Consider the following 22,725-nt stretch of genomic DNA (forward strand, 5'->3'; position numbering starts at 1 on the left):
TATTCAATCTCATACTATATTGTGTATCAGGCATGTGCATCCCGCAATTTGGTTTTATGCCCTTATGTACATAATAGGGTGTGGCTTTAGAAATTGCTTATTCGGCTTGTGCACTGGAGGAAGCTGCACAGGCCTAGTGTAGACTTTATCTACATTACTAATAAAAATTCTTTCCAAAGCCACAGATCTTTAAAAGTCAAGTTCATGGATGAAGTACATGAAGTCAGTTTTAATAAAATTAACCGAATCAGGTATTTCATAGTCTTTCTTTTCTTTCTAAATATAAATTTCCAATCATCTGTAAGCTATGGCATCAAAAAAGGAAATTCCCCCAAATAATGCAAATGACACATGATAACAAACAACAAATACTTCTGGCACTTTAAAACAGCAATACTTGCAACTGTCGAACTCTATTTCACCAAATATCAAACTTGCTACAAAATATTTATGAATTTCATTTGTCGCAAAATGTATAAAAATCATTCTCCGCAAAAGAATAATTTTAGATATGGTTGTTACAATTATGTTCTTACTGGAGCAAAAGCAATATTAGAGAAAAGAGTCAATTACTTACAAACAAAAATCCATAATTGGGAAAAGAAATTCTGATCTTTTATTACAAGATTGCACATTGTTTCCGCAATGGCAATTCTACATCTCCAACAATATTTCTCCGCTTCTATACATTTTATTCATATATAAACTATAGACTATTTTATTCCACTCATGTATAATTTAGCTTTTTTACATACAGCATTTTACTGAAGTGCACACATCTAATTTTCTAAAATTAATGTTTTCCTGGTTGCTTTGCTTTAAGTTAATGAGAGAACAAATATTTTAAGATGAAACAAATTGTATAAACTGCATCTGATTTTCCCATATGTACAAATCCTGCTCAATGTAAAATCCAATGTACATTTGGATGATTTAAGTCTACTGACAAAGATTATGCTAAACTGGATAAATAATTCTGTCACCAGAGCACTAACAATTCAGAACATCAGATACAAGATGACCTCAATAACACATGTGGATCTCATTAACAAACTCATGTGAGATATTGATCATACAAGACTAGATACAAGTCTGATGAGAACTAGATTAGAAATATGGCTTCCATAGTGGTAACAAATAGGCCAATCAGGGTGAAGATCACCTCATTAATTAACTATTCAAAATGCCTGATGATATAAGCTGATAATGCATGTTTCACCAAAATCAGGTCAGAAATATAGCTTCCAGAATGCTAACATGCTCAGCCAATCAGATACAAGATCACACCAATAATATGTGCACATCTCACATATTACTGAGCATTTCCAAGATCTTGAAGATGCCAAGTACATGTTCCATATTTGAGCAAAATTAGATTACAACTATGGGCTCCAGACTGGTAACATGGTCAGCCAATCAGATGCAAGAAAACCTCATAATTATTCATGGCTCATTATAAAACTTGTTAAAGCCCTTGATGACAAATATATATGCAAGCCTGATCAAAATGAGATCAGAAATATGAACAACAATTGTGAGATGATCAGATACAAAATCACCCCAATAATATGACAGATATTGCTCATATTCAAGCTTGTGTGAGAGATTGATGATACTCACCTATATTTAATGTCTGATCAAAATCGTATAAAAAACATGACCTCCAAAGTTGTATTAAACAAATGTTGATAGACAACAGACATGTGGCAACCATAAGCACACTAAGTCTTATGGACAGGTGAGCTACAAATCAACACACAACTTTTGCAATACTATCAATCAGAAACACTGACTACCTGTTGTATGCTCTAGGATCTCATAAAACCTTACATACATGCAGAAAACACTATAAATTAAACTGTTTCATAATCATTGATGAAGTCAAACCTTCTTCCTTTTGTTCTTCTTGATGCTCTGCTATCGGTAATTTTTCTTCAGTATCAATATTTGGCATTGGAAGGCTCTTCAGAATCCTGAGGGCTTTTGTAGCTGCACTGTGACGGGCCAATTGTCGCGTTGTTCCTTCACCCAGAAATTCCCGATTTCCAACTTTCAGGGAGGTGTAGAACATCTTTGGCATCCTCATGTATGGATATCTATGAGAACAACAAGTGTATTAAAAATTATACAAGGAAGGGATGAATATAACCTGTAGGATGATGACAATCATGGTAATTTCTAATGCTCATAAGCAAATACCACTATTCCTCTAAATACGTGTCACCTTATTATAAATGTTTTTAAGTCTTTTCTTTTTGTCTTAAATGAGATTTGATTAGAAACTGCATAAGGGCTGTTCCAGTAAAACATATATCCCCCCCCCCCCCCCCCGGGATGGCACTTCAAAAAAACTTCTGTAGGAGGTTGTGTTTTTTGAACTATTTTGATTATGACAGTGGAAGGTTGGTTAGGCAAATCACTTCTGTTGTGGGTTGTGCTAATAAAATGAGAAATCGCTGGTGTGAATAAAACATTGGGTCAGAAAATGATGCCAGTACACGAGAGTGCATGTAATTTGTACGAATTCGCGTACTTTTAAAGCAGTGATACGCGTTAGGCAAATTACGTAAATGCCACGGATATTTAAAAAAATGTGCTTTACGCAGTATGCAGTTTTTATTAAACTTTTATCTTTAACTTTAAAAGTACATTTTGCGATGTAATTTGCACTGCTGCAGCTGTCTCACAGCACTTGATGCGACATCCAGATATCTGGATACTTCGGTTCGACATGAATGGCTGTTAAACTAAATTTGATTCGTTCACTGGCCCTGGAACAGACATTTTATGGAGTTTTAGCCTTACTTTCATCATGGAAGTTTTACAAATGCGTGTTTCCAATAACGGCCACACAGGAAACCAAAATGGTTAAATCACAACACAGTTTGTCTTCAGACGACGTTTTCAGTCGGCAAATACTGGCTGGTGATAGCTATGATGACAATGAATTTCATGCAGATTGGTCTGTTGGACATTGGAAAAATGTCACTAGAAATACCAGTGTGTGATTTTGAGCCCAAAATTAATGTTGAGTGCGAGTCCGATGTACGTGTTGGATGGACAATATGCCGGTTAACGCGGGAAAACGTGTTGATCAGTTAGCTGTGATGATATTTACAATGACAGAATTTAGTGGTTAAAAGCCCCCCCATCCCCCCGGTCACCATTATATAAGTACATCAAAAGAACATGCTGCAATAGCTAAGCGGCGAGATCAAAGGCTTTGACTGGCAGCTGGGTGGGAAAATCTACTGATATTTACAGTGCTTGAATTCAGAGGCAGAAATACCCAGAGATGTACATGTGGTCATTTATAACAGTACATCAAATAAACAACTTTCATTATTGTGTTCATTTCCGAGTGTAACGGAATAAGCAGTGCACATGACTTCGGAATCATGACATGTTGAGACATAGACCTGAATGAGTATTTTGGGGTTCAACGGCAAACTGACGAAGATTGTGAGATTCTGGAGAGGGCTAAAGTTGATGGAACTGAAGGGACATTAGCCAAGTGTAAGAAAGTGTGTGATGCCTAGCTTAGTGCTTTGAATAAGACCTTCCTTGGATCGAAAAAATTCAGACTCACTCGGATGGACAAGCAAGAGCTATGTCAGTGTTATAAAGAATGTAGAAATTAAACTCTATGGCAACCAATAGTTCTTATAATTGGCATAGTTTTCTGAGAGGGGACTGCAACTTTTCCTGATGGGACTCATATTTTTACCAAAATGGGAGCCATGGACTCTTAGTTTTAAAATCCTAACGAGACCTCTGGTTCAGAACTTTTCTTTTTGGGACAGAGATATCCAAGAGAGAATACCCATGGGGCCATACATGTGAGATGTTGAAAATTGCACAACCATAAAGAACAGTAACTTGTTCAAGTTAGTTATGCATATGTGTTTCAGACAGCAGGCAATGAAAGGAGTTCAAAGCACAGAATAATATTCGTACACAGAGGAGGAGGATCATATTGAATTCAGAAACAATTAACAGATTAATGCTCATAGGGAACATCAGAGAATCCCCATTCAACATAATTAAGTGTGTGTAGATCTCAAGTTGGCAAAACCACTGAGCAACAAAAGAATAAAAAGACAAACTTTTGTATCATGCAGATGTATGACCAAATGATGTACATGCTCTCTATGTGCAAAAATTAAATGACATTAAACATAAGAGACTGACTGATCTGTGTAAACTCAAAGCAAGATGGATAAAATTTGTCCTGTTTGTGTTTGGTTCTTCCTATGTATATTTTGATCATGGTGGTATTTTCTGCAGACCTTTTGGCACTTAGTTCCAAGCCATCATTTGGTATTTGTATTGCAAAATGGATAACAAAAAAAGTCTATTATCTAGTACAATACATTTTTAAGCAGTATCATTAACTGATGATGAAAGTGATGAAAAAATACTTGATGTCGTTCTGATATATGCATAGCTGCCAACCCCTGAATACAAAAATACTGACTTCTTGTGACAAAAATACTGATTTTCAGGAACAAATACTCATTTTTCAGTATTTTCCCAGTGGTAGTAATTTTCTAATCTGATGTTCATTTCTTGCGCAATTTTTACACATCAAGAATTCTCACCGTATCATTAAAAACAATGTAATCTGCACCAAATTGAGTTGTTTGAGAAGAAATTAATTTTTTTAAACCCAAAAATCAATGAAGCTATGAGTTCTTGCATTAAAGCCTCAAATTAAATAACATTTGAAGTAGCCACGATAGTAGTTTAGGATGCAACTGTACCGATTTCACCTTTGGTATATCCAAATCTTGAATGTGATGGAGGAACATAGCTCCAAATGAATTGCTACAAATTTTTGAATTCTTTTGACAATATCATAATTAGCTGTCAAATATGGAGTAAGCCTATCGTCTTTATGCCATCCCAACCAAGACCCCACCACAACCACATGACCATGCCCAATGACATCACAGTAATAATCGCTATACAACTAGAGATGAGATCTCTTCGAGAATTTTGATTTCAGTAGAGCTGTAACAGAGTGGAACAGTAAGAAAGAGTGACAGATATTTTATGTGTTAGGGAGATATTTGACAATGGCTATTCCCATCACCACCACTTCCTCATTGGAGATCACACACACACACAAAACTAAAATCCTGGCAGCATACCTGCAGAGGAGATAATTTGACTATTCAATTTTATTGGTCTCTGGTTATCCCATGGTATTTCTGTTACTTGAACATTATCTTACAGTGTGTCCATTCAGCATGGTCGAAAAAGGCTTACAACCATTGAAAGTTGTTCAAGGACTCACATTACTACAGATGTGAACGAATGAGAACCATACTATAAATTAGTGAAGATAAAATAGAGTATATATGTGTTTGACTGTCCCTGAGTGGTTGACAATGAAAGTAAGATTTTAGTATAAAAAAATCTTTTGAGAGCTTGTCCTACTTGTAACTGAAAAAAAATGAGGGACATTGTTTTATTAACATAATTTCCATCCCTTTACAGACCCGAGTTTGGATGACTCATTACTGAAATCAGCAGCTGACTTTTTGGTGCAGTATTGAAAGCACACATTTCAAATTTGTATAGATCCAGAAAATGGTGCGGCTCTTATGTTTTTTTCTTCTTCACAAAAGCTGTCGTCATAGATGTGTCTATACTGACATAAATTTGATCAAAGTGTGTTTGCACAGGTTTACAGTGGGAACTGAATTAGTACAGAGTCCTGAACTCTTGAGTTTTGTGCAGAAATACAGAATCCAAGCAGAATACATCCATAAATGTAGAGGTTTTCAATCTTGGATTTGGTCTCCCCATTGTGTTTCACACTGATATGCATATTCACAGAACATCTGTATAGTAGTAGGAAAAGTAAGTGAGAAATTTAGATACATATCATAAACAAAGACAAACAGTATGTGGGGGGAGAAGATCATAAGAACAGGCTGGAATGGAGAAGTATAATAAAAACAATAATGAGTAGAAGTGTGCCTCTTTTTTTATGTGTGCAACATTATTTTCTTAGCTTCAGTAAGAAATTTCATCAAAAGACAATAAAGGGTGTATAGTTAACTAAATCAATGTGAATTTAGCTACTTAAAAGATGTATCAAACTGATTTTAACCTTCTGGTCTGTTTCTGTCCATTCTGGTGATATGTCCACTGAATCAGTATGGTTGGAAAAAATATATGGCAAATTAAAAAAATTAAAAATCTTTTGACAGATTATGATTATACCCTACTTCTACCTGAGAGATGTGAATAATTTTATTTCTTGGTTTGTTGATTGTGGTTGTTGCTCAATTCAAATGCATCATTGAAAAACTTTGATGCATTCTCATACTTTGTTACAAATATTTATTACAGATCCATACCATCAGATATTGGTGAATATAGCTTGAATAAGTTGTAACAGTTCTAGTTGGAACAATGAACATCGTTAAGAGAAAATTTAAGCGAGCTAAAATGTAAACTTTTCGGCAGTGTGGGATACAGGATTGCTCAAGACTTTTCCATCTCATATGCTCACCATGAAAATTCCATTTGTACCAACTGATGATGACTTTTAGGTAGCTGTCAGAAAGGCATAATTGACAATATTCTAAGGTCTACAAAAATTACTAGAGTCAAAAGTTATAAACTCATACAGCTGTGGCAAAAATGATTGACTAGTAACTTTGCTGCTGTTGCCACAGTTGATTAGTTGGTTGATTCAGTGTGGTTTGATTAGGGGTTTTTTGGTGATTTTTTTTAAACAATATATTAGGTGGAGGAAGACCCCGAAAGACCACCAACCTAAACTGGTTGATCTGTGACACAAACTCACTCTGTAAGATGTTTAAGTGATGTAAAAGCAAGCACCTTAGTACACTTGGGTACATGGAGCCTCTGTTGATTTGACGTTTATCTCCAACAGCTAAAGTCATTTAGACATGAGATCTCAGGGTTTCAGTAGATCATTCTCTCCTTTACACCATTTTCAGATGAAGAGAATCTATATATGGCAGCCAGTTTTACTGCTGAAGAAAATCCAAGTCCTTCTGAGATACCAAACACCACTTATGTAGAACCACTGACCTTCCACAAGTAACTGGCAACATTCTCATTAGCACATTGGAGGCAAGTAATCACATGACAAGCATCTTGTACCACTGCCATGGAAGCCCCTCAGGCCATAGGTATAAGTCTCATATGAAAGACTAGAAGTGGGAGATAGAAGCTGTGACAACTGGATTGAAATTGCAGATTGTTACTGCTAGGCCATCAGTGATGATTATGATGCTGTTGACAATACAGTTAACTGCAATGACATTGATTTTATGAGTGCTCTGGGAAAAATGAATCCTTCACTTTCATCCATTTGTTTAAAAATCTATGATATAAAAATGTTTGACTTGCTATATTTTTTTATAACTTTATATTAGTCTTGCAACAAGGCGCAAAAATAAGACATCGGTAACTGAAAAAGATGTTCTTACAAGAAATGATATAGTGTAAAAGTAGACAAATGATGCAACATCACTTCCACAGGCATCATTGGGTTTTTTTCCTGACAAATCATATAAGTTTACCAAAACATTTATTGGAAAAAATAATAACAATGAATCATAGAATCTGACCACACATTTAAAGCAATACAAGATTTAACTATTATTCTAATCAAAAGCAGCATGCCTGAAAACAGAAAAATAGCAAGACATATTGATCACTTTAGGAAACACGAGTTTAGTAAGGATACAAATTCATGATTTCTGTATTAGAAAAGAAATATCTATTACAAAATCTGTATTCATGGATGTTAAATTAGTAGGTATTTAGGGACTGATCAATGACATCTACAAATAATAAGCCACCATGAAAATCTGTGTTTTCAAAGTATCAGAGACATACTTGGCTGACAGGCAAACAAACGAAAGGACAAAAGACTGATTATAATGAATGAATACAAATAAAAATATGCAGTAGATTATATGATCTATAAGAATTCAGTAGATTACCTCCAGCCAGCTGTCATTTATATCGCTTCTGTCCCCAACCCAATATTAAAATCACTTCTACCGCCCACTAACCCATAGCCAGAAATTATGTTAAAAGAATATACTTCTGCAAAGGGAAGTGTTTTTCGATTAAAACAAATCTGACAGTGGATCATAATTTTTTTAAATTGCTTCTGTTGTGGGTTGGTTGAATTTAAAAGTGCCTTCCCCCGGGGGGTATATGTTTTACTGGAACAGCCCATAAATGTTTCGAGAAATATTTAAGCAACTATCAGATGAAAACTGTATACACAAATGTGGTCAAGGGAGGTAACAACTCAAAGTAATAATTTCTGATCCAGATTGGAATCTGGGCTATGTATGTTTACATATCTTGATTTGCCTCTCATGGCCAAATGGCCACTAGAAAATGCATTATTATTATAAACACGCACTATTCTTAGTAACAGATGGTAGATACCATGCCACTGGCCATAAGGGATGAATTACCTCCAAGCCCCAAAACTACTTTACAGAATCTGATCACAGTTTGACAGAAAGCATTTTGCAGGGTTCATACAGAATTCTGAATAATAAATTCAAAAACTTTGTCCAAACTTTCGAAGACCAAACACAAAATACTACAATATTGTTTAATGACGAAATGAAACTGAACGGGTCATCAAAAGAAATAAACCAGGAAAACTTCACTACATCCAACTCTAACAACCTTGGGGTGGGGGTGGGTGTGTTCTTTCTGGGGTTTTCCCGGGTTCTTCCTCCACCATTAATACTGGCCACCATGTATAGCCTATCATGTGCTGAAAAATGGCGTTAAACCCTACAAGAACAACAACAACCATGTGCAATTTTATTTCTGATTATGATTTTAAAAAATTCAAATGTTTGGGTTTATTTCAATTTTCAAAGACTTTTAAAGACCACAGGGTAATCTGCTCGATTTTTCCAAACTTTCAGGGCCTTGAAAATGCTACCTCATTCTTCCCGAACTGTCAAATACCATATGATCCCTGTTTTGGTACTGTGGGCTTTCAACTTTATACAAATGATGTCAATCCACCACATGAAATGCATGCCATTACTAAAGATAGAAAAACTGTTTTATTGGCAACTCTCCCTCCACACTGATGATTACATCATGGTACTACACATGTGTACCATACGGATCTCTCCTTTTCAAATTTGTATTTACATATGTGACTGTTAGTTACATCAAAGATTCTGCAGTCATAATGTGGTATTCTTATTCCACTGTGATTTGGCAGGTTTCCTCAGCCTTCAAGACTACCTCACAGCAGCAGCTATGCTTCATGGAAAATTACACTATCTGCTAGGATTTGCTGTACATTTGACACCATAAAATATTAATTGTTAATTACAATGAACACAAGCTACATTTGCAGTTGTTGTAGCTAAGAGAAATAGTCAGTTTGCATGACTCACACGGCCCAGAGTGGCTGAGTGGTCTAAAGCGCTCTCCATTATGGATCACTACCATCTCACCTCTGTCTGCATGGGTTCAAGTCTCGGATTCAGCTAATGTGGGTACGTGAGAAAGTTTGCCAGTAATTTCTCTTGGTCAGTGGTTCTTTCCGGGGTTCATCCTCCACCATTAATACTGGCCACGATCTATAGCCTATCGTGTGTTGAAAAAATGATGTTAAACCCTACAACAACAACACAAAAGCATGACTCACAAGTAGTGGGTTGTTGATCTGAATTCTGTCGATACAAGCCCAAGTTAATTGCTGTAATGCATTGCTGAACAAGGCACTTTACTTTCACTGCCATGGCAATATATAGTGTAGCTGGAATGTGTAGATGTGCATTTAAATACCAAACAGTATAAAATAACACATTCTTCCCAATGAATATGAATATTACCCATACCTCTGGTTGTAGTATCCTCGGTAGTCATAATGCTGTTGTTGCTGAGGGAAAGGGGGAAGCCGGTTATCTAGGTTTGTGTAGATAGCCTCCTCCCCTCGCTTCATGGCAATGGCATTAAGCTCTACTGTCGGAGTGATGTTATTCAAAGGGATTCCATTCTGATCTGAAAAGGTCGTCACCAAATTTGTGAAATGACTGCCAGTTATCTAAACATAAAAATTAACTGGATGTATCTACACCTACCTCTACTGAGTCGCTGTTGCTCAGTTAGAACCTACACAGAACATCATTAAGTCAACGAATTGCATACATATTCATATTTCTTCTCTTACTGCACTTATATTTTATTAGAACTGACATCACAAACAAATTATACTTGTCATTTCTCTATAGAGGCCAATGGGACATAAAAGGTGTGTGTGTGTGATTTGGATTTTAACGTAGCTTTAATAATTTTGCAGTTATATTGCTACAATGTCTACAGGGTGGTGGTTTATAATGATGTCTAGCACTGAGGCATCATGCCCCAATTAGTCACATTATCCTGACACCAGGCTGACAGTCCTTACGCTAACTTCTTAATGCTGAGTGCCAAGCTAGGTACATAAAGTTAAGAACATTCAAGAGCCTCATATGAACACAGCTAAGTGCATCAATTTACCTGAATAAAAGATGATGTTGCTGACTCAATGAATGACTTTAATAAAATGGACTGAATGGACTTTTACTAGTAATGTGCTAATTTTAACTTTTCAAAACAAACACAACTATTATTCCCTAATCATGTACATTGTGACATGACATCAATCAAATGGGAAAGAGATTTACTCACAGACTCTCATTCCATATCTGTTCTGTTTGGGTGGGGGATGCTTGTATGCAGTTTTCTCCAGGGCCATCTTTGCTGCAGCATGCTGGGCTTTTTTAATACTGGGTCCAGATGCAGAGTAGTCCTCATTTTCACCCAGCTGGAGTTTGACATAGAAGGTTTTCTTGTGGGCTGGACCCTGTTCATCCACCAGCATGTACTGGTGGTTGATCTGCAAAAACATGAGAGGAAAAATAAAACGTATTGCTCAAGTAAGTGTTCATGTCAATGCAGCAGTAAAGTTAGTGTATCAAAAGCCTACAGACTGTATTCAATACTGCATCAAAAGCTTACTGGCTATATTTATTATTACATCAAAGGCATAAGGCTCTACCTATAATTGCACCAAAGGTCTACCTGTTGTATTTATAACTGCATCAAAGGCCTACAGGCTCTACATTCCAATAATGATAAACCTATACTTGAAGATAATGTCATACCACATAACCCCCTCCATATACAAAACTTAGACGCTAAGCCCAACCACTACCTACTAACAAATTTATTTGGCTGACTGACTCCTGACCCATTCATCAGAAAACTACTGGAATAAATTCTGACCGATCAAGTGTCCGTGTTCAATAATTTAACATTTCCAAGTCTGAAGCAAAATTGTTTTAATCCAGCCATATACAATAAACAAGACCTCATTTGTATTATATAAATGTCGAGTGTGTTTCATACATGAATCAGACAAATTAGAAAAGGGTTATATTGAATGTGGTGATACACCTATGCACCATTCTATGATGTACCCCACCATGTCCAATTTGAAACGAAACATACAAAGCTGTGTTTGTAAGATGCCTGCCCCCACTGCTGAAATATATTTAACAGAGTGCACTTCAGACTTTTCATAAGTTATTTGGGTCCAAGAAAAACCCTAAATTGGCAGGCCAGAATTCCCAAGTCCAACTAGCCCAGACAATCAGAATCCCCATCAAAACTAAATTTTTAAGATCCTTTCACTTGCCAGGTGAGTTGGTCAAAACCGAAAATCGTCATCAACTATATCAATGGTACTAAGTTTCTAACTCACCTTATTGTAACGGGCTAACTCATTGATAAGACACATAGGGGTTTTCTCTTTTGTGTTTGCCAAGTTTTGTTGTTGCTGCAGAGACATCATTGTTTCCTGGGTCTGCTCAGACTCCAGGCATCCATTCATTTGATGTGTCTGCGGTTGCAAAATTTGGATCTGTTGTGGCTGTGGAACGTCAGTCGATGAAGAAGCAATCATTGGACCAGGAACAGTGCTGCCCCCAACGCTTGTAACAGGTCCATTCTGATTGACTAGAGCGACAGGAGCAGTTGGGAATGGAGTGTTTGTTGTGGTTGTGTTACTGACTGCAATCTGTTTCTGCTGCAGCCCCTGGGTCACCATGGATGGGGCACCAGGAAAGTTGCTTGGTGGAATCAGAGGCTGCTGGCCAATTGGAGTGCTGCCTTCGGACTCCATGTTGGCCATACCGCCATTGAAAGTTCCTTTGTTCATCCCTGAAGCAAAAAAGAAAAGTAAAAAAGAAAACATTGAAAATTTTGTTGCTGTTGTTGCTAAATTTATCATCAAAATCACCAATATAATAGAGCCAACTTCATGACATGCTTTTTGTTTTTATTCACATCAACATGAAAAATAATGAGAGTTGGTCAGATCATAGGATTAAAAAAATCATGCAAGTCAAACCTACTTGAAGTTGTGTCCATATGCCACTAATATCACCCCCTGGTGCAATAAATGGGCAAAGTATTAAGCCAAATAGGGGCCACAACTCCATACAATTTGGCCTGAAAACACTACCAAAAATTCATAGAGCTGATTAATGTTCTACTATCTTAAAAAAGATTTCCAGGAATCCAAGATAAAACCATTTATTTCTTTTTAACTGTTGGGTAGTGAAACCATTTCATATGTTCCAGTGTACCAATTATGTAAGACAAATAGAGTTTTGCATGTTTTAATTAAAGCCCAAATGTTGCCAATAATGCAAAAAGTTAAAGGACAAATCACCTGAATAATACAGAATCTTGAAAGACACTGGTCCTAAACATCACTGGGTGCAGGGTTCTCAGATCTAAACTGAAGAGTAAGTTGATCCATGACTACAAAATCTCAAGAGTCCAAATTAAAATCTCAAGAGTCCAAATCGAAATCTCGAGAATCAATTCTTTTGAACAGTCATAAGCCCATAGCAGTGGTTCCTCGTTATTGGTGGAAACAAATATGTTTAAGATGTATGGTCTCACGCTGAATGAGAAATATCTAGTATTTTATGAGACATACAATCTGATTTTTGTGAAAGTGTTTCTCTATGTGTGTACATTTTGTGAATTAAACTGACAGAGGATTATTTTATACTTTATTATATTTTCAACTTCTTAATATATTTCATTATGATGTACTAAAATCATTTTATATGCAAATATACACCAATACAACTACGACGGTTATATATTAACCATATATCAAGGATGTATATCACAGATATGACAGTTCCCTTTTACATTAGTTCTTAAATTTTCTAACAAATTTTGGAGATAGACTCTCCTTCTCCGCCTCCACAGAGCTGACACTATCTTTGTTTCTTAGGTGTCTGAGGGTCAGAAAATTCATCACCGGCAGATTGTTTCCAAGACTGAGACAGAAAATATACTTCTTTGCATCATTACGATTTTAATGTTCAAATGCATGTACTGACCGTTATGTCCGTTCAATTTTTTCTGAATGACCCATTATTAAAATACTCTTTTTGCCAAATGTAAAAAAAAAAAACATCTTAATTATTGGTTTATTCAGTAGGCAGGGAGGAATAGTCACTATAATAGTCCAAATGATGGCCAATTCCTTTTTAAAAATGTACCCAGATAAAATAGTTTGCTGAAATTTCAAAGGAAACAGATTACCTTTGAAGCACCAACTGTTATGAAAATATACTCAGTTAATGGAAGAAATATTAGTCTCAATCATGCAATACAATTATTTAATATTAATAAGAAATGGGCATTTGTTTGGTTCTCCAAAGCTGTCCTTTAGTGGTGACTTCAATAACACATCTACCCTTCATCAAAGAAAGCTGACTACAATCTTCAATAAAAACAAATAACTTTTCTGCAAAGGAAGTCAGTACCAAACTGAAATAAAAGTAATGGAATTTGATGGACTTTTGCATTTTCCAACATGACTGGAACACAACTGTGCTGTGAAAGTTTCCTTTTTGCAGGGAAAAGTTTATGGTTATGAATGCTACTATAGGGGGGCTTAAAACGCAATCTAATTTTTACCAACTTGGGACGTACTGAAAAGTAAATGTGCTTCCTCATTCGTTATGTGATTGTGCTATGTTTTTCCACTGAATTCAGAGCAAAATGACTAGTCTAAAGATTGAATATTTTAAATGTGTGTGTATGTACATTTTCGAGGGAATCACTTGTACTGTGGATTCAATGTATATGATGAGTTTTTTGGGTCAGAACACGGTGTTGATACTCTATTCATGCTATAAATTAGGCATGTATACATCATAGTATTCACGTATATATACCAATTCGTGTTTCTCTAAATAAAGTTAACTATTATTATGCCTTCTGTTTTCACTACAGGTGTATTTCTCATTTAATATGCATCTATTTAAGCTGGTAACTACCGATGAAGCATGTATTTTACCACCCGTAATGATTTCCTCCCCCACCCCCGCAATTTTTTTTGGGTACATGCATCATTTTCTTCAGCTAACTGACCTGGTTGCTTATAACATGGTTCGGTCTATAACACAGTCAGGTTCTATGGCTCCCAACTACCATGTTATATCGGGGTCACACTGTATAACTATTTGTTCAGAAGTAGCAGCTATATAAAGATTGACAGGTCACCACAAATGCAGCCATTATGCAGTTAGATCCGATTTATTTTAATACATAATCATTTTGAAAGAAAGAGTTTAATTATTTTTTCTTTTAAGAAAACTCGTAGGTGTGGAGATACATTCTAAGTAGCTATTAAGATTTGTCAAATATTTGGCAGTCATGTTCTAAGGACCAATCTCCTTTGTAGCAAGCACCCAACATAAACAGCAGAAGTAAACTCTTCAATCATGTAAATATACATGTCACTGACAGACACAAATCAAACTTTAATGCCACAAAACTGACCATAATAATGATATGTAAAGACCCAATTGCCTGAATTATGTTTAATTTAGTAAGTAAGAAATGAACTTGTATGAAAAACCCATTTATCTTCCAATTCCTCTTTTCTCTCAAAAATTTCATCATACAAGGCCCATTCTTTAGCATGACAAAGAAAAATGGGGGTGGGAGCATTATCGGGCAAGCTTCCTAAGATTCAAACCTTGCTGTTTCACAGGCATTCCATATGGATTATTGGCAGGGTTAGCAATCTTTTGTTTCAACGTCTGGAAAAGAAATAAAAAATATCTGCCATTAGTTGTCTGAAATTTCTAATGTTCAGAATACTTGAAATAGACATGGGATAGCATTGAAATAGACATGGGATAGTACTGAAATAGACATGGGATAGTATTGAAATATGGCTTGAAATATCTCTAAAAATCCATTTGAGACCTTGTACACAATTTTTCTTTTTAAAGGTTAAAGTCTTGCCAACATAGTTCTTATATAGACACACAAGGCTCATGCTGGATTAAAGATTTTGGTAAAGTAATTTCTACCTTGTTTAAGTAGGACAAAGAGATAGTGAAAAAAGGAGACGATAACTTGAGGTCATATTTTGTACTGGCAGATTGAGATAATCAACAACATGGCAGACAATTCTAGTTCTGTACTATAAAACTGAAGCCAAACATTTGTCAATACCATTATTATTGACTGTTTTCTTCAACCTGCATCAACAGAATTCCCTTTAGGCATCTTCACCTTTGTGCAATAAATATTTTTCGTTTCACAAGGCTTCCATTAAAGTGTTATTTTTTAAAGTAGATTCACAAATCTATATGAGTGGAATTAAAGAGAAGATACTACAAATGACAAATAAAGCTTCTGACTGATTTTTATTTTTTTATTTTACCAAAACAGCGTAATCCATATACTGGAGAACATAAAACATAACTTATTGAAAAAAGGATGTAATGATCACGACAACTGCATAATGGCTGGCAAGAATGGCGTTTAAACCCCAAAATACTTATCCAAATTTGCAAACGGCATTTTGTCCAAGTCTTGATGTGAAAGCAATAAACGGAAATAATATTTATCATTGGGTTTATCTTCTAATTTAATCTGAAACCTAAGCGCGTCATCCTTTGAGAGCATGTGCACTATGCTTATTCAGCTACATTCAGAAATGAACACAACACATAATTAATGGACATGACCTCAACAGATGAAATAGAAAATCCTCGAGTCCTCTGTTTTGTGAAATCTTGACCTTTTCTGCAAGCTGGAAATCGACTTGGTCAGCAATTTGTAGTGTCCATCAGGACTCTTAGGCTAGGGTTTTAATGCATTATTTGTAACTTTATTGTGTCAGGGACGCACATTTATGCATTATCGGAAGCCCTGTTTCTGTTTAACAGTTCCGTGTACTAAATTTGCTGAGGCAGATGATTTTAAACAACAATCACACAATTTTTTTTGAAAAGTACTTCTAACAGTTTTCTAGAACAGCAGGACTCTGAAAATTCAAAGTGCATCTTTGCTAGCCAAGGATCCGATATGTTAGCCTTGGCAGATCAATATTTCAGGTTTGCACGGGACAGATCTCCTGGATTTCATGTAATGCCAACTAACCAATAGTGTTTAACAGTGGTGCATTGTACATCAGTCAAAAATGACAGAGGTCACTGAATTCTAAAGGAGACTTTGTAAATTCAAAATTGAAAGAATGATGAAAATACAGAAATAGGCTTTGAACTTTCTGTTTGTCTCAGGTTTTGCTAGGATTTTAAAACTAGGAGTCCAGGACTCCCATTTTGGTCAAAATAGGAGTCCCACCAGTAAAAGTTGCAGTCCCCTCCCCAAAAAGTTGCTAATTAAAAGAATTATTAGTTGTTGTCCAATTTAATTTCTAAATTCTTTGTAACACTGACATATACCTCTTGTTTGTCCATCAAAGTGAGACTGAATTTTGACAATCCAAGGAAAGATCTTATTCCAAACACTAAGCCAGACATCAAACACTTTCTTACACTTAGCTACTGTCCCATCTGAAATATCAGCTCCAGCAACTTTAACGCTCTTCTGAATCTCATTACAATCTTCTTCAATTTTGCCGTTTAACCCAAAATATTTATCCAAATTTGCGAATAACATTTTGTCTAAGTCTCAACATGTCTTGATACTGACTTCATGTGCATTGCGTATTCTGCTACATTCGAAAATGAACATATAAAGAAAGCTAAAGCTGTTTATTTGAAGTACTCTTATAAATGACAAAACCTACATCTCTGGGTCTTTCTGCCTCTGAATTCAATCATTATAAATATCAACACATTTTCCCACCCAGCTGCCAAAGTCTTTAAACTTGCCTCCCAGCAAATACATCATGTTCTTTTGATGTACTCTTCTAAAAGCAACATGTACACCAGGGGTTGTTTCAACCACTGAATTCTGCAATTGTAAATAGCACAAATGACTGATCAACACATTTTCCCCGACTAAGCAGGTGGCTGAAGCAGGACTGGCAAGTTTCTGAATCCCCCCCCCCCATCTACTACATGCATACGGAGGATTTCCGCCTGTGATTTTCTGCGTCTCAGATAAAAATTGCGGTCCAAATACATATGATTAAGCAGTCTTGTTGGTAAAACTGAGCTGCTATTGTTTAGAGTTGATGTTAAAGAATAATAAATGAAAATCTGAATGGATTCTGTATGATCTAAGCAGGATCAGTAAAAACAAATTGGTGATCCCACTGTTTAGGGAATTTTTTTCCCCCTAATTTTGAGCACTGAATGCACATTTTAGCAATAATGCCATAAATAAAATTTGACTAAAATTGTTGCAAATGATCAGTACTTAAGTTTGTCTTATTTTTCTTAACAATGCCTGATGGAGTCCTGTAGAAAGACCTTATGACTAATGGTGAAAATAAAGGTTAATTTGCCAGATTAGATTCATGCGATAGTCATCTGAGAGTTATGTGTTGGGATGTAACTGTCGCTACATATGCTCCTCTTCTGACAATCATATACTCATTATTCCAAGTATGAAAACAAAGTCATATGGACAGCGTTCTTTTGCGTACCAGGGCCCAGCAACGTAGAATGAATTGCTCACTGAACTTAGACACAAAAGACAGTAATCACATTCAAGAGGGCTCTCAAAACTCACTTATTTCGACAGCAAGAACAAACTTAAAGACATAATAATGTTTCCTACCTGAAATATTCTCAGCATGATTTTTATTTTATTTTTTTAATGTTTTTCTAATTTCATGTTGTTTGTTTTTGTAATATTATGTTTCTTATCTTATAGGTGTTGTCTAAAGTTGTAAAGCGCTTAGAGCTTCTAAAGATTAGGCGCTATACAAAGACCTCATTATTATTACATGTAGGACTACTGTCGGGCATAACAGTTTAGCAGGACCGTAAATCATGGAGGTGGGTGGGTCGGTTCAGTTGCATGAAGCGTTGAAACCAGCTTTAATCGCGCAGTACAGATTAACATTGAGCACTTAAATTTATTACTCCAAATTCAACCATGCGATCAAATTTAACGAAAATATAAGGTAAATTACTGAACATTTAAGTTGCAGAGGGGGTGGGGTTAGCTAGACACACTGATGGATCTCGATTGCTGCAAAGGCTATCTAAAATGTAAATGCAGTTACCTTGAACATTTGGGGCTTGTTTCCTTGCATAAATGTAATATGACTATGTGAGTTTGTATAAAATTAATGTCAAAAGACTTCGAAAAACATTGGCAAACAGTAAAGAAAATGCCAGACTAACACGCGGCCATGTTGGTCTGCACCCGAGTGAAAATTAGACTGGTCTATACGTTTGTTGTTAATTTGAGAATGCCCAGACAGTATGTGCTTGTTAGAGATAATAATATCAGTCCCTGTTTGGTTTTAAATTGCATAGCGATGAAAACCGAAGCGAGCCGGGTGGCTTAAGCAAGTCATTTCTTATGTGAATTATGTGGATACGACGTTTCGTACGAACAAGAATTTGAATAACTTTATTAAAAGAAAAAAAAAAAAGAAAATGAACAAAAAAAGAAATAAAAAGAAAAGAACAACAAACAAATTCCCACCAAACAACACAAAATCAACCCCGAATGCAGTATAAATTAACAGTAAATTTATGGAGATACACCAGTCTACAACAACATAGTTCAAAATACGGAAGTATTGTATTCCAGTTAATGATAAAAGTAGCAACAGGGGAGGTGAACAGACCATTTTGTAGAAGCGTCCAAATACCGAAATAAGCCTTCCTAAAAAATGGGATTAATAACCTTTAAAATCAAAATAACTAACTACATTGAGGGTTCTTTCCGATAGATCCTCAAAGAGTTTCCCTCTTGGGGGTTAGTCCACGTTATTTCTCCGACCGTAAACTCGTTAATAGCGAGTACATTACAAAAACGAACCAACTTGAGGTGTCACCTTCCCCGCTGCTGTAATTAAATCATTATGTTGTAATAAATAATGGTACATCCGGAACCTCATACTGCTCGGTTAGCGCGAGAACGATTAGAAGCAATAAAAACATTCTTCGTGTTAGAGATTCTTTTAGAGAAAACCTACAAGCGCAACATCAAGCATAAGCTCAATACGAAGAAGACACTAAAAAACTATTTAAACCCGTAACTGCAGCTACTGAAAAAGTTACAACTGTCATCAAGGAAGATCTTCATCGAGTATCAAAACAAACCGCAATACAAACTGAAAAAAAATATCAGCGAGAATTAAAAATACCAAAAAGATTTTACGAGATCTTCCAATTGATATAGCTGCAGCTCAGCCTCCACCTGTCAATGAAGAAATACTTGAAGGTATTAGAAAAATTCGTACTGAAGTCGTCGACGTGAGAAAAGAACTTGCACCTAAACCTAAAACAAGAAAAGAAAATGTTGAACTGATTAAAAATTTTAACGAAGGTGTTGTTGAGGAACTTAAAAAAAAGTTAGAAGGAGGATTTTTCTCGTTTTGTATTTGATAATTTTGCTCGAAGGTCTGACATTTTTAAAGCCGAGTGCGCAGGCGTAGGGTTTGAAAATTATACTAAATGGTTATATCGCGTGTATTATAACAAACCCCAGGCTAGAACTGGTGATAAAGTATACGATGAATATATTAAAGATATAAATAAATTTTATCATTGGGAGTCACAACAACGATCACAACCTTCCCAGGACGAACCTTCATATCAATTTCCTCCACCGCAGCAAAAACCTTCACCCCAGCAGCTATTATACACCCGACAACGTACTACATTGAGGGAACCAATGGAGGAGTTTAAAAGAGAAAGAGAACGGATGTTGGCAGGAAAGGATGATGATCCTTCGAGTGCTGTAGGAAGTGGTTTCCTGACTACATCAGGAGAAAATAATTTTGTTTGTCTTGATAATATCCTCAATGACGTGTCACTGTTAGAAGTTCTTATAGGGGGAAAATGTGCCGGAAATAACTCACCAGAAATAACCAATGAAGCAGCCGATATTTGTCGGCGATTATTCCAAGGTGGTATCATGGATATCAGTGTTTACCGAGAACTTATTGATGAGTTCGTTCATGATTATAGTGACTAGTTGTCACCATGATTAAATAAATGGTAAATAAAATAAGATGATGGTACACAATAATCATCTTAAATCCGTACCGGTCAGAGTAGTAAACTCACGTTTACCAATCTACAGAGCAACTTACGGAGATGGACTTGGTGATGTTGTTCAGGGATTATTTAGAAGGTTGGCTCCAAAAGTAGCGCCTGTTGCAAAACAATTATCGATGAAAGCTATTGATGTTGTTCTTGAAAAAGCTCCTGGTGTAGCTATCAATGTTGCTGGTAAGGCGTTCTCGGCGATCAAAGATAGACTAGCACTATTAATGCGACGAAAATCACAACCACCAGTAAAACTACCAAGTACTGAAATTCTGTCCGCAGACGTCAGTAAAATAATAAATCAAGCTGCAAATCAAAACCTGGCGGCATTAGCAGACCAAGGACTCGGTGAACCAGGGAATAATATTTCAAGTTTAATATCAGGAAGCGGAATTTCCCGAACTGAGTAATCAACGTGTTAGACGAAAATAATTATAATAAGATGTTCAAGCGCATGTTCGACACAGCATTTGACATGGAAGCACCTGTCCTTAAAGATGAGTTTGTACGTGATTATCAGTTTTATTCTTATGACGCACGATTACCAGATCAACGTGGAAGAATTGAACTACAAGTTCATGACACAAGTAGATATTTTCTACCCGCTGAGGCTTTTATTGATGTAGAAGGTACAATTGTAAGAACAAACGATGCTAATTACGCAGATGCAGTACAAGTTGGTTTTGTCAACAATGGTATTATGGCATTATTTGATAGCGCCACATATATGATTGATGGACAAAATATTGAATCAATTCAGAAAGATGTCGACTTTGCTACAACAATAATAGGACTGGCAAGATATTCTGATGATTATATAAGATCAGCAGGTCCCACAATGATATTTGTAAAAGATAATACTGGTCACCCCGATGAGAATCCGCATAATATAAGACGACCAAGAAATTTTGCAGGAAACGCTGACGCTGATGTGGCGCCATGGTTCTAATCCAAATTTCAACTTAGGATTGCAGCGCGTAAAAATATGTTGCTAGGAGGTAATAGAAGTTTTTCATGTACAATTCCACTATCGCATATTTTGGGATTTAGTAGGAATGTTAGAAAAGCTATCTTTGGAGCTAGACACACGGTTGTTTTTGTAAGAAAGGGTGATGATAACGATGCAGTCTGGAGACCTGCTGGTGATGCTGGTAAAGTGGCATTTAATTTTTTTTCCTTGTGGATGCCGCTGATGACTCCAACGATCGCAGAAGAACAAAAATTACTTTCTTTCATGGACACAGGTGGTAAATCTTTGTTGTCATGGTTGACAACAAGCACGGATAGTATACAAAGTGCCACCGAACGTCATTTTGCATGGCATATAGCATCACAACAAGGTGTTTCTGCACCGCGGCATATTTTTATTGCGTTTCAGAACTATGATCGTTTAAATAATCAATAACGTACTCATATGATATTTGATAAACTAGGTATCACATATATTTCATTGCGAATAAACGGACAACAAGAACCAACATAAAATATACAACTTAATTATACTGAAAATATTATAGGATGTTTATATCATCGTTTGATGTCATTCATGAGACGCGATCAAAATGTGGATACCGGTTTGCAAATATCACAACATGATTTCAGAACTTTGTATCCTATCTATTACTTTTCGCTGGAGCATCTTGATCTATCATGTGCAATTCCACTATCGCATATTTTTGGATTTTGTAGAAATGTTAGAAAGGTCATTTTTGGAGCTAGACACACGGTTGTTCTTGTGCGAAAAGGTGATGATAACGATGCTCTGTGGAGACCTGCTGGTGATGCTGGTAAAGTAATATTATCGAAACTTTCACTGTGGATGCCGGTAATGACTCCAACGATCGCAGTAGAACAAAAATTAATTTCTTTCATGGACACAGGTGGTAAATCCTTGTTGTCATGGTTAACAACAAGCGCAGATAGTATGCAAACTAACGTTAACGGTCAGTTCACATGGCATATAGCATCACAACAGCGTGTTTCTGCACCGCGACATATTTTTATTGCGTTTCAGGCCATCAATCGATTAGGTAATCAAGAACGTACTCATATGATATTTGACTAACTAGGTATCACAGATATTTCTTTACGAATAAACGGACAACAAGAACCAACAGAGAACATACAACTAGATTATGAACAGAATCGTATAGGACGTGCATAT

General features: G+C 36.1%; 1 protein-coding gene across 4 annotated transcripts in view; it reads right to left on the bottom strand.

The window, feature by feature from the left end:
- LOC149783443 (double-stranded RNA-binding protein Staufen homolog) overlaps window positions 1-18,719 on the bottom strand; it is a 68,774-nt gene extending 50,055 nt beyond the window's left edge. For all 4 annotated transcript variants that reach the window (XM_089931686.1, XM_089931685.1, XM_089931684.1 and 1 more), the window contains exons 1-6: window positions 18,560-18,719; window positions 15,101-15,164; window positions 11,792-12,249; window positions 10,717-10,924; window positions 9,885-10,047; window positions 1,888-2,096 (exon numbers count right to left, since the gene is read on the bottom strand). In XM_089931686.1, the coding sequence (XP_089787812.1) occupies window positions 1,888-2,096; window positions 9,885-10,047; window positions 10,717-10,924; window positions 11,792-12,249; window positions 15,101-15,164; window positions 18,560-18,589 (1,132 nt within the window). In that variant the 5' untranslated portion in view covers window positions 18,590-18,719. The remainder of the gene's footprint in view (window positions 1-1,887; window positions 2,097-9,884; window positions 10,048-10,716; window positions 10,925-11,791; window positions 12,250-15,100; window positions 15,165-18,559) is intronic.
- Between the last annotated feature and the right edge of the window lie 4,006 nt (window positions 18,720-22,725).

Source organism: Sinohyriopsis cumingii, chromosome 14, assembly GCF_028554795.1.
Source record: "Sinohyriopsis cumingii isolate HCF-2022 chromosome 14, ASM2855479v2, whole genome shotgun sequence".
NCBI classification, from domain to species: domain Eukaryota; kingdom Metazoa; phylum Mollusca; class Bivalvia; order Unionida; family Unionidae; genus Sinohyriopsis; species Sinohyriopsis cumingii.